This window comes from Ambystoma mexicanum, chromosome 13 (genome assembly GCF_040938575.1).
Source record: "Ambystoma mexicanum isolate Mex_15411 chromosome 13, UKY_AmexF1_1, whole genome shotgun sequence".
Classification (NCBI taxonomy): Eukaryota; Metazoa; Chordata; class Amphibia; order Caudata; family Ambystomatidae; genus Ambystoma; species Ambystoma mexicanum.
This window is the reverse complement of record NC_090938.1, coordinates 615,564,924-615,577,280: the sequence shown is the minus strand read 5'-3', so window position 1 is coordinate 615,577,280 and position 12,357 is coordinate 615,564,924. Positions and strand designations below refer to the sequence as shown.

The 12,357-nt window shown below is 45.4% G+C and overlaps 1 protein-coding gene across 1 annotated transcript in view; it reads left to right on the top strand.

Moving 5' to 3' along the window:
• ODAD4 (outer dynein arm docking complex subunit 4) overlaps positions 1 to 12,357 on the top strand; it is a 300,717-nt gene that overhangs the window by 201,896 nt on the left and 86,464 nt on the right. The window contains exons 8-9 of the mRNA XM_069634493.1: positions 2,292 to 2,378; positions 7,599 to 7,795. Of these exons, the coding sequence (XP_069490594.1) occupies positions 2,292 to 2,378; positions 7,599 to 7,795 (284 nt within the window). The remainder of the gene's footprint in view (positions 1 to 2,291; positions 2,379 to 7,598; positions 7,796 to 12,357) is intronic.

Genomic DNA, 12,357 nt, shown 5'->3' with positions numbered 1-12,357 from the left:
AAGTGACGACCAGAAAGAAGAAAGTTGGTAAGTTGTTGAACTGGGCCAAGAGAAGAGATTGCTCCGGAGGTATTGAAACAGACTGTGGTTGATGGGATAGAGGTAAGCAGGATCATAGTAGAAGACCTGTCTAGTAAGGCTCAGGGTGGAGAGACCGCCTGAAGCCTTACCTTGAGGGGCACAAACTATTGCCCTGTAATCCATCTGTTAATGAAGGGTGTACCACCTGACACAAAGGTCGTGGCATAGTAACACCTGGTACCTGCAGTTCAATAGAACTGATGTTACATCCTGATGAGTCCTGTGGTGACTGGGAAAGCCCCTGACCAAGATGAAAATGCTCCTGAGCCCTTTACAGTCCCAGAGAGACTAAGTGACTGCATGCTCCAAACAGGGTGACCACCCTGAACTTAACATCTGGATGGCCTAAGATCCACTGTCCTGTATGGTAGAAAATAGCCTTTCTATCCCTATTCTATGGGTTTCCCTACCTAACAAAACTAACAAAGGTGCTTGTTGTCCGTAGAGAAGTCCAAAAAGTAAACAAACGATCCCCTGTCTCAAAGCTAATCTATACTGGCCCTACAAATGAGAGGAAACAACAAAAAGTCCAGGATAACGCTTGCCTTCTCCTGGATAGGTTTTCCCAGCCCTAGTAAATAATTTTTTAATAGTTTTTGGCTCTTTCTTGGATTAACTTGTTCAGTTCCTCTCTGGGCCTTTTCCAACTTTCTGGTGCCTCTTTTCCTTCCCCACGCTGTGTTTGGGTTTTGATCCCTTTGTACTTTGATTACTTTAAGTGTGTCTTTAAAGTTCCCTTTCTCCGATACTTTAGGAGAATGAACATTCCTCGTTACTTGATCTTGGTACCCTGTATCCTCTGGTTCCTTACTTCCTCTTGAACAACATCTTTCATATCAAAATACTCTTGGTCTGATAAACTGACTTTCTCTTTGGGACGATTATAGCAGCCCAACCAACTGTATTTCTTTGTTCAGTTCCTGTCTTGTTGTAATGAGTAAGACATGTTCCCCAGGGAATCTCCTTCTTATGGGTATTTGACCTTTCACTGAGACAAGTAAACTGAGCCCCAGAGTTATCCTCACCCGGATTGATACCTCGCCCACAGACCCAAAACGAACAACCACCTTATTATTATAAAGCAATTGAATGAGCGCTGTACGACAATGCAGCATGTTCCTTTTGGATAAAACTCGCCAGAGCAAGTCCTGAGGTACACCATCAAATGCTGTCTTAAGATCGATAAAGACGACATATAATTTGACTTTACATAAGACAGTGTACTTCTGGATGCTCAGGGGGCAATGTGTTTTTTATAATTCATAACAAGGAATCTTTTTTATCTGATGCAGCTATTTCTATTAAGGAGACTTTTTTAAAGTAATGAATGTATTACAGAGTCACTGAGTCTAGTTTTGTGTCAGGTTTATTTCTAGTTATTTTACTGTGTCAAGGCTGTTGTATATTTTGTGGTCATGTTTTGTTGGGATTTTAATCTTTTTTAATGGACTGACTGGATGATCATGAATAGGTAAAAGCTTTGATTGACACTGTCCTTTCCCTTTTGGTAACCTTCCTATAAGGGGCTGACGATATTGTCATCAGCTCGTGTCTGCACATGCTTTAAAACAACCTTTGCAAAATGTTTGCCAGAACTGTTTAAAAGTGATATTGGCCGATAATTTGCAACTTGTTCTCTCCCTCCCTTTTTAAACATTGGCACAATTTCAGCAATGCATGCTGAAAATAATTTCCACAAAACAGGTCCCCAAATGGATAATTCGTCCTTGAACAAGTCAATAGGCACCCGGTCAGCACCTAAGATATTATATGGGGAACATATTGAAGAAGGAATGAAGAAGCATTTTGCGATCTGGTAGGGTACTTTTTGGGGTCTAACCAAGTAACTGGGATTTTTCAGACTAAAGTAACAAAGGATTCAATGTTTAAGGCATCAGTTGTATATCCAACAATTTTATTTGTTTTGCAAAGGATGTCAAGTCACTGAAATTATTTCTATAAATCCATATGAATTCTCAGCAAGTTATCCATGCTTTGAATGGATAATGAATTCTCAGCAAGTTATCCATGCCTGAAAGGTGCCTTGAAAACATAACAGTCCGGTACTCAAATAGCATTTTCCCCAAATCTGAGAGTAGAGAAACCAAGGGGACACCTGTTTGTATTTAACAATACAGTTTTAAACCTATGAAATCATTTCTGCTTCAACTTTGTAAAATTAAGCAAATTGTGTTTCCTTTGAAATCCAGCGATCTCCCAGAGGCAACATCCAGAGCGCTGGACAACATTGGAAGGGTCTATGCAAGAATCGGTGAATTCCAGAATGCTATTGAAGTGTAAGTACATTTTTCTGCATAATGATCTGCTACAGTGTATAGACTTGAAGGTGTCACTAAGGTAACACTTGTAACCAAATGATCACAAACGGCCCTTGGTTCAGTTGTAAAGTGTGTTTAGATTGGCCAACAGCAAAGCCAACAGCAAAGCCTAGAACAATGCAGGCAATGTCATGAAATCTGTTTGCCTTTATAGTTGGCGACACCAAATTCAGGTACTTTCATCGGCTTTAATGCTGAGGCCATTATTAAATTCCCCTTTCTGAGTTCCCAGATCGACTCCTCCCCTGTAATCTATAGTTCTTAGAGATAATATTGCCCTGTCGTCCAGGTAAATGCATTGGTCGGGTCAAGAACTGTTGCATATTTCGCACTACATTCTACAAATATAACGGTGTGCTACCCCATTAACCAGAATGGCATGAACTATGTTTTGATATTGTAAAATTATTTAGTTGAATATAACTAATACCATGTTTAAGCACCCCTCCCAAACCTGTGACTGGGATGTAGTCTAGAATTCTGTTGCTCACCTCTTCATTGGTCATAAAATGTATAGGCCTGGAAGGACCCATCGTGTCTTGGAAGGTCTACGCTAGCTCTCTCCTCAAACCATTCTTGGTAGTAGAAGAATTAAATCGAGGATGTGTTTCTGGTTCATAGAATTATTCAGGATTTAACAATCATTTACTTCAGCAGAAAACTAAGAGGCTGCTGTAGACCAAGTTTCTGCATCTTTTGACTGTCTAGATGTTTTGGACTACAACTGGGCACCACCAGTACGCATGCCTCCGTCAGTCCCAAAATGCAATGGAACCTCCACACCGGGTTACGGCTATGAGTCAAGAAAGTTTTTACTGTTGGTAAGACTTCTGCCACATGTTCTTGGGTTGAGAACACCTTCCCTATCTCAGAGTCCCATAAAAATCCTTTGAACTCTAGTCTTTCTGTCGATACCAGTGTAGATATTTAGGTGTTGATGGAAAGCCCCAATAAAAACTTTATGTCCAATAGAAGTTGAAGGTTACATATTAACTTATCTGGCAAGCCCGCTTTGACCAGCCAGTTGTCTAAGTAAGGGCACAGATTATTTCCCCTCAAGCAAAGGTAGGCTGCCACTGCATCATCAACTTTGTGAAGACCCTGTGGACTGGGCTGAGTCAGAAGGGCAAAACCTTGTACTGATGGTAATTGCTGATGAAGAAAAACAGAAGAACCACCTATCAGGGGCCCAAATCAGGATGTGCAGATATGCGTCATGGAGATCCACATCAGGCAGCGAGTTGGCCTCCTGCAAAGAAATCATAATCCTCATCGGAGTTAACATCTTGAACTTTTCTGGGGTAAGAAAAGGTTGCAAAGGTAGAGGTCCTGTGCCATCCAAAGGCCAGCCTTGTTCTTTGAATAGAAGCCTTACCCTCCACTGACAGAGGGACTTCCTCTATTGCCCCACTCTGTAGATACTTTTGTATCTCTTGCTGCAGGGCTTGTGAACTCTGTGGGGTGGAGAGGAAGGGAGAAGAGTAGGAAGAGGAAGACGATAACTCTTTCCCACCAATGACAGACGCTAGCAATCATTGGTTATTGACTTCCACTGGATTCTGTGGTGGTGGACTCTGCCCCCTATGAACATGCTGTAGATCTCAACCCGCTTAGATGTTTTGGCGTCCTGGGCAGGGAATGGCTAGGACAAGAAGCCTCTGGGATAAGGGCAAGGCTGTTTCTTACGAGAAGCTCTGGGGAACCTTTCCACCTGATCTCCTGGGTCATGAAAACATCAAAACCCTCCTGTGGACTTAGATGCAAAAGGCAGCATTCATGGGCCTGTTGAGCCAGACTTTGTTGGAGCCTTTGTAACAGCAGTCAAGGACTTTGCAGTCTGGCTGCTTGATTTTCTTCTTCTTAAGCTTGTCTGTGTCCAGGCTGAAAAGCTCGACCCCGTTAAAGAGGAGATGCATAATTGTTTCTTGGACATCGACTTGAAACTTGGTGGTCCTCAACAGAGCCTAGCAACACAGAGCTGCTCCTAAAACCATGCCCCAGGCTGCAATGTCAAGGTGGTGATACCATGCTTTCATCATGTTCTGTGCGACCACGAATGCCTACGCCAGTCCTGAGATGAAACCCGCCTGGTATTCAGCTAGTAGCAAAGACTTATAATGGCCCAAATCTCTCTACTTCTTCAAATTTGCTGCCACCATCACAGCTTCTGTGGCTACTTGACTCAGACTGGGGAACTCATTCTGGTAAAAAGAAAAGCGCCAGAAGCATCCAGAACTCCATCATCTCTACCTATCAGACTTTGCAAGAAGGAGGTGAATGATACAGAAGCCTGAGCTTTCCCAAATAGCGTAGCTGCAGCCACGATGATGGAGTATGCTGGAGGCTAACTCATTAAGCAGAGTTTGTTGCTTGGTAGGGTGTGATAGCAAATGTTTACCTGCTTGCTGGGCGACTGGCAGAACCAAATGCTGGTTTTTGCCACAGCTTGATAGCCTCACCTGCAACATCTGCCTGAAAGGATAAACTAGATTTTTCTGCCAATTTGCGATGACACTACAGAGGAAAGGACCCCCTGATCTGTCTGTGTTGTCTGTGGTATCAGAATATCTAGATACTGTATCAGGCCTTGAATTCTGTTTTGAACAGCCTTCACAGACATGAATACCTACTCTAAGTAATCTGTGGAGACATCCATCCCCCTGCTCATCTTCTGGCAGCCCAGGTGACAGTAGAGGTAGCGGTGGAGGAGGGTACTTCGACAATGCAGGCTGTAGAGACATTGGCAGAGCACTTAGAGGCAAAAGTGGGGGTAAAGGAGGTAACCTCTAAGGGGTTGGTGGTAAAGACGCCAAAGGGTCTGATCAGGTGTGGAACCCAAGAATCACTGTCTGGATCAGGGGTAATAGCCTTTCTTACCTCTTGCTTCCTGCAACTCTTCGAAGAGGTAGGGGCTATCTCTTGAGGTGGCAGGGCTGACACACCTGACCAACTCACGAGGTGAACAACCAGGTCACTACTAAGGTAGATCGGGATTCCAGTGGGGAAACTCTCTGGGGATGAATACAAGGTCCACAATCTCTGGACATCTGGATGTCTGAAGCAGTAGTAGCTCGAAGTGGAGGAGCCATAGTAGAAGTTATGGTCTGTAGGAAGCAGGTATCGGGCTCACAATAACGAACAAGAAGGCAGAGAGGGGAAGCGCAGAAGCAAGAAAGTGAGAAAAGGCTCAGAGTTCAACAGGAGACACAGACCACAACCAGTAGCAGAGCGAGCAAGGACAAAAGAGTTGAATGGTACAGAACAGAGCTAGTCGAAGTAACGATGCAATGCCACTGCAACTAACCGAAACGTTGCGATGTGCGGACTCCGGTGATTGCAAGCTCTAATATTTCTGGGTCTGCAAATATCATGTGCAGCGATTGGCTGCTTCAATTCCAACAACTAGACCGTGAAACGCGCCTTCCCCACACAGTGTGATGTTACCATAAAGTGTAACAAAAACATTGCGCTCGGCGATTCATGACAGGCTGCTGCCAAGTTATAAGGCTCATGTTGAATATAACTGTTATTTCTTACATTGTCATATTGCACCTTATATGATTATTATGCATCTATAAGTGTGAGGGTTAGATTCCCTTTTTTAGAGTTTTTTCCTTTAGTCGTGATTTGATAAGCAGGAAATTCCTCTTTTAGGTTAGGGATAGCAAGGCGTTGTCATACCTTTTTGAGTGAATAAAATGGCTACTTGAGAAAAGCTTTTACCAAGTTGTCCGCCTCGCATTTCTGACCCCTCATATATGGTGAAAGAAGTGGGATCGGAGTCAATTGATACAAATTGAGGGAACCCTTACATTTGATAAACTTAGTAAAAGGGCCTCCAGTCCTACTATTACTACTGAACGGTCTATAGGATATGATATCTATATTAGCAGAGGAGAAATAATTCAACCTGGAGACGGAGCATTGATTTCCACCAATGTAATCCTTATTCCTTCCAAGGGTACCTATATTAGACTCTCATCCAAGTCAGCCCTAGCCTGGCGTTATGGCTTAGACGTATTGGCAGTCGAGGAGTGTTGAGTCCACGTATGCAACACGTGTATAATGGTGAGAGCTGTCCTCACTTACAGAGTGAGGTGAACAGTTTCAGGGGGGTTCAGGTCCTCCTTTCAGGATTACCTTGCATGAATTAAGTTGATCATATTGTACTGTGCATAAACGCACCACCTTTTCATTGAATTGTGTTATTCCTTATGCGTAATTTCCATACTTTGTAAACCTGTTTTGATCCTGTTTTGTTTTATATATTGGTTAAAAATCAATGAGCCTCATTACGAGTTTGGAGGTAGCCATGCCCTTAGTAAGGGCATGGCTACCCCCAAACTCGGGTCCAGGTCCCGCAAAAGGGGATTTACCGGGCCATTCCGACCTTGGAGGGCCCGGTAATTCCCTTTTGCGGGACCCAGAGCCGGTACGTCCCCATTCCCATTTGAGCCCACATAGGGCTCAATGGGAATGGGGAGGATGGTAGCAGCGGTACCATTCATAACGGTACCGTTGCTACCATCCTGGTCTGCTTGCAGGTGCCGCTCCGCACGCCTGGTCTGACCAGGCGTGCAGAGCAGCCACCGCGACCAAACTCGTAATTTTGCAGCATGGCAACAACAGCGCTGGTAGAACTACTAGCCCCGTTGTTGCCTTACCGCAACATTTGTAATGAGGCCCAAAGTCTTTCAATGCAAAAAAAGCAAACATTCCTGCGTGCTGCCAATATGTCTGTTCCTTCTTTTGCTTAGCCTTGGCCACTCATTTCACCACTCTCATTTAACTTCTCTCATTTCCCAAATCAACATAGCGTGTGTTCAGCTCTCCACCCATTTCCAGCCCACCTAGATTTTTACACATACAATACAATTGTTATACAAGAGCACTTTACACAGTGTTTATCTTTGTGACACTCGAGCATTTCACGTATGTGCTAATTTTCTGCCTTTCTGCAGCTATGCTTTTTTTTTTTACTGGCTGTTAGACTTAACAGGGAGGAGTCTCCGATAGCAGAAAGTGTGGATCAAGTGCATAGTAGCAGCAAAAATAAAATAAAAAGTTTATTTGAGAAATCTTTGGTAATAGTACTGTTTCAGTAGGTCACAGCTCTATATACAGTGTAGGTCTCTAAGCATGCCACCAGTTTATTGGCTTCTGCTCCTCTTCGGACAGGTGGGAAGAGAAGATTCCAATGGCAAAGTCGAGTCTCGAGAAGACCTGGCTATTCCATGAGATTGGCCGCTGCTATCTAGAGCTAGCCAAGGCGGCCGAAGCTCGGGACTATGGGGAGATGTCGATGGCAGCAGCTGAGGAGGCAGAGGACGTGGAATGGCAGCTCAATGCAAGTGTACTTGTTGCACAATCAGAAGGTACAGAGAGAGTTCTTCAAACATACATGTCTCATTTCAATGTATTTATTCATTTACTAGCTGTTCCCAGCGTAACATATGCTGTTCTAGCATATCTCAAGGGTCAGTATTGGTCGATAATTCATAGGGTCACTTCTGTCCCTCTTCTTAAATATCAGAATTACCACTGATCGCTTCCAAGAAGGGGGCGTAGGTCCCTGTGACTTATTCATGATCTTTGAAAAGGCTAAACATATCTGATGGAATGAGAGGTATGCACGTTATAAGAACAGTATCTAAGTTTCAACGATGACACAGGCCTCTGTTATGTGTCTTTGTAGACATGCATTTGTCGACCTTGTTCCGTTGCAGAGACCCTGTGATGGTATAAGATTGCGTAGTGGCATAATTAGAGCCCTACTTTCAGTTTTAGCTCGTGAGGAGGCATTCGTCCTACAGCGTTTTGCTCTTTAGAGACTGAAACGTTGAGCCAGTAATTAACTGTTTATTAACACTGGACCCGCTGTGCCCTGTGTGAAGACAAGTGGGGATGGAAAGAAGTAACTTCCAAATGTTTGCAATAGTGGAAGGTGAAGGTGACCGTGTAGAACCATGCTCATTCAGTTTGTTGAAATGGTAGCTGTTGTTGAAGTGGGTGCACTTTGCCATTTGGACTTTGCCAACCTAACACTGATAAATTGCATCAGCTGAGTACGCAAACATACCCAAGCATTTTTTTATATATATATATATATATATATAATTTCTAAGGCTTGTAGAATCTGCTTAGATCACATGCTGTGCATAGGCCGACATCTAGTGGAAGCTGCAGAGTATTACAGTTTGTTTTTCGAAACTCGAAAATGGGCGTCGACACAGGGCGTGCCAGTAATACTATCCCTAGTGTGACTTCCACTGTACCCATGATCCCTCATGCATGTAGGACCCTCAGATTGTTTTTTTGCACCATACTTGTCGGAAGCATTGCGCGGAGATCCCTGGCTTTCAGCCATTTTGCTAAAAAATCGATATTAATTTCCCCGTTCTTCCACTCCCACGTCAAAGACATCGAAGATCGACGCCGGTCCAAAGAACAAACAACCGTCTAGAGCTGCTCGACGGACTTTGGGCCTCGGAAGGCCTCTGGCCTCGGCCCTACAAGTAGGGAGAGGGGGGGTGGAAACATACTCTACACTCTTATTATTTCCTACACACACAACCCCGCTGCCACAAGGTGCAAATGGAGAGTACTCCATTTAAATTTAGCCCCAATTGCAACCGCAAGTACCCTTGGGTTGACAAACGCGCCACCTGTAATCTTTGCTTGCCGAGGGACCACCCCGAGGCGAACTGCAAAAGCGTGTAAGCTTTTTAAAGCAAAGACGCTCAAAGACCGCTCCACTAAGCGTTGGGCCCACCACGCCAGGCACCTCGAGGCCATGGAAGCGGTGGGTGCCTTCAAGTGACGGCAGCAACGCCGCCTTTTCAGTCGGCGAGGGCACAGGGGCGTCGAAAGACATCCAAGCGCTAGTCCCCGACCCCGGAAGATTGTCCGGCAGGGCAGTTATGGGGACCACACCCGGCGACACGAGCGCTAACATCACTACTACACCTAAGCACACAAATCCCAACCGGGACTCGACACGAGTGTCGAGTTCTCGGAAAAAGAAGGCACGTAAAGAGCGGTCCACGGAGTCTGTGTCCTCTGGGCATTCCAGGTCGCCTCACGACACAAGGCAACCGTCCACAGTTGCCAAGAGTGCCTCACTTCCCCAAGTCATAGAGGTACATTTGTCAGAAGACTAATTCGACCTCCACCCCCAGGCCGCACACCAGAAGTCGGCTCCGGCAGCTCGTTCGGCGTCTGCCTCCGAGACCCAAAGTGCACACTCGAAAGAGAGAGAGGGGACCCCCGAATCTCGACGCCAGGCGTCGAAAAGCTTAGAAAGGGTGAAAACTTCAGGAAAACACTCTTCTAGTCAAGGGGAAGGGGGTAAACAGCAGAAAAAGTCAGTATACTCTTCTGCACCACAGACACATAAGGACAGACATAAGTCCTCAGATAAGGGAAGTTCCAAGATCCCTGTCTCTGCCCCTAAGACCAAACCTATTCCTCCCACTCCTCATAGTAGGGAAATAGAAGGGCAACCTTCACAAGAGGTTGTTATCCCCAGCTCCAGGGAATGGAGCATTGAATGATATAGACAGGGTAATGAGGGGAATGTCTTCCCTGGCTGATTTCTACTCTAAGAACTCAGAACATTTCATCAGTTACACTCCGACAGTGCTACTCCTTCAGGTTCCAGGGACCCTCAGCCCCCTAGTAAACAACCCCAGTTTGAGACTCCAACTCAGGGCCAGACTTCAGACCCTTACTACGTACAGCCTTATCAACAGTACATTGAGGATCCACAACTTTATACTGAGGATCCAGACGTAGAAATGTTGGACGACCAAACGGAGGTAGATTATTATGGAGATGACGAGGGCCAGGATGGGGAGGAGGAAGACGTTGCTGAGGTCTACAATATAGACTCCTCTGTCCACAAAGAACCTCAGGTTACCGACTCTCCAGTAGATAAGCAGCCCCTGCTTAATGAGGTCTTGGCTAGAGCGGCAGAGCACTTCCGCATTGACACTCAGGGGACACAAGAGGAAAGAGACTTCGCAGAGGAGCTAGTGGGAGACATGAAACCCATTGTTCAAGCCATTCCTATTCTCAAATCAATCCAACGTAGAATTGATCCTTCCCTTCTTAATCCTAATCTCACCAGGGCTGTAAACCCCAGAATTGAGAAGTTGTTCAGGGCCGCCCAGTCAGACCCTCTTTACATAAGGGGTCAACTGAAGCCTGACTCCTTAGAAATTACTAACACCAGAAAGAGAGCTGGGACACCGCTATCATCTTCTGAGGCTCCTCCAGACAAGGAGAGCAAGAGAATGTATGGGTTGGGAAGGAAGGTAGCCTCCACTTCCGCTTACCAAGCGAGAATCGCTAACACCACCACTCTGCTGGCAAGCTATAATTGCCACCAGTGGGAGCAGGTAGCTGCTCTCATTGACTCCGCACCGGAACCACTAAAGGGTCAGTTGGCCCAGATCGCGTCAGAGGGTAGAGCCGTATCAGGTTGTATCCTAAAGACAACCTTTGACGCCGCAGATAATGCTGGCCGGCTTATAGCAGGGAGCACTGTCATTAAAAGGCACGCCTGGCTAAAACAGTCAGGGTTTAAGCCCGAAACCCAGGGAACCCTTATTGACATGCCAGTGGAGCCGAATGCCTTGTTTGGCAAAGCGGTAGAGGACGCACTGAAAACTGCCAGAGACAAGTATGATACTCTAAAGTCCCTGGGACAATTGACAAATAAGCCCCCTAATCAAAGAGGTAATAGTAATTTTCATCGTTCACGCGGCCAAAATTCACGGAGGGCACCAATTATGCCAATGGACAGGGTACATCATGGGGTGGCAACAAGCAGACTACCCAGAGTTACGACAGAGGTAACAAGAGGAGCCGTGGTAGAGGTGTAGAGGCAGCCCCGGCAGAGGCGCTACGCCTCCCGCAAAGCAGTGACGTTCCGCTCGGGGTCCCTTCCCAAGCATACCCAGTAGGGAGGCGCATTTCCAACTTCACCCAAGCATGGGAAGGGATCACATCGGACAGATGGGTGCTGTCCACTGTGTCCGCAGGATACTGCATCGAACTGCTAGAGCGCCCCCGCAACCACCCTCCACGACAAAAAATAAATTTCATGGACCACCAGAAGATCCTCTTCGAGGAAATAGTCAATCTTCTCGCAAAGGACGCAATAGAACTCGTCCCGGGCAACCAGGTAAACAAGGGTATCTATTCAACTTACTTCCTTGTGCCAAAAAAAGATTTGACAATGCGCCCAGTATTAGACTTGCGACCCGCAAGCAAGTATGTCAAGCCCCAGAAATTTCACATGACTACTCTACAAGAGGTAATCCCACTCCTAAAAAGAGGAGATTACTTGGCAACATTGGACATGAAAGATGCCCTATTCACACCCCTTAAAAGATGGAGAAAAGGCAGCACGTCCAGCATGTCGAACCTAGTAGACCAATTCGACCAGATCTCCATGCGAAATCAGACAGAATACATTTCTATTTTTCTATAAAAGACATCTTCTACGGAATGCAATCCTACAGTCCTTCGATTAATGCTATGATGGCCAGAATCACTAATGTTTGCCATAGACCAAGAATATTAAAAAGCCTTCCCACAAACCAAAACGTTTGTACGGAGGTATTAAAAAATGAGCATTACAATTCATATTCCAAAACGGTAAGAGACAGTTGATCACAGTATAGACTGGAGGGTATAATGCACGAATGTCTAACTCCTATTGCTGACTCGTAGTTAAAAAGTTAGAAAGAGAGACCTCAATTTGCGTACATTAAAAACATGGTTAGGCAATTGACTGAATTGCCTCAATTTGTCCACTTTGAGGATTAATGGCATAGTGGGATGGGGACATGCTGTGTGGAATATATAGGTCTCATAAATGAGTGGCTAACAGATCTATCTTTCTAATGGCACACATTCTGCTCATTCTCCC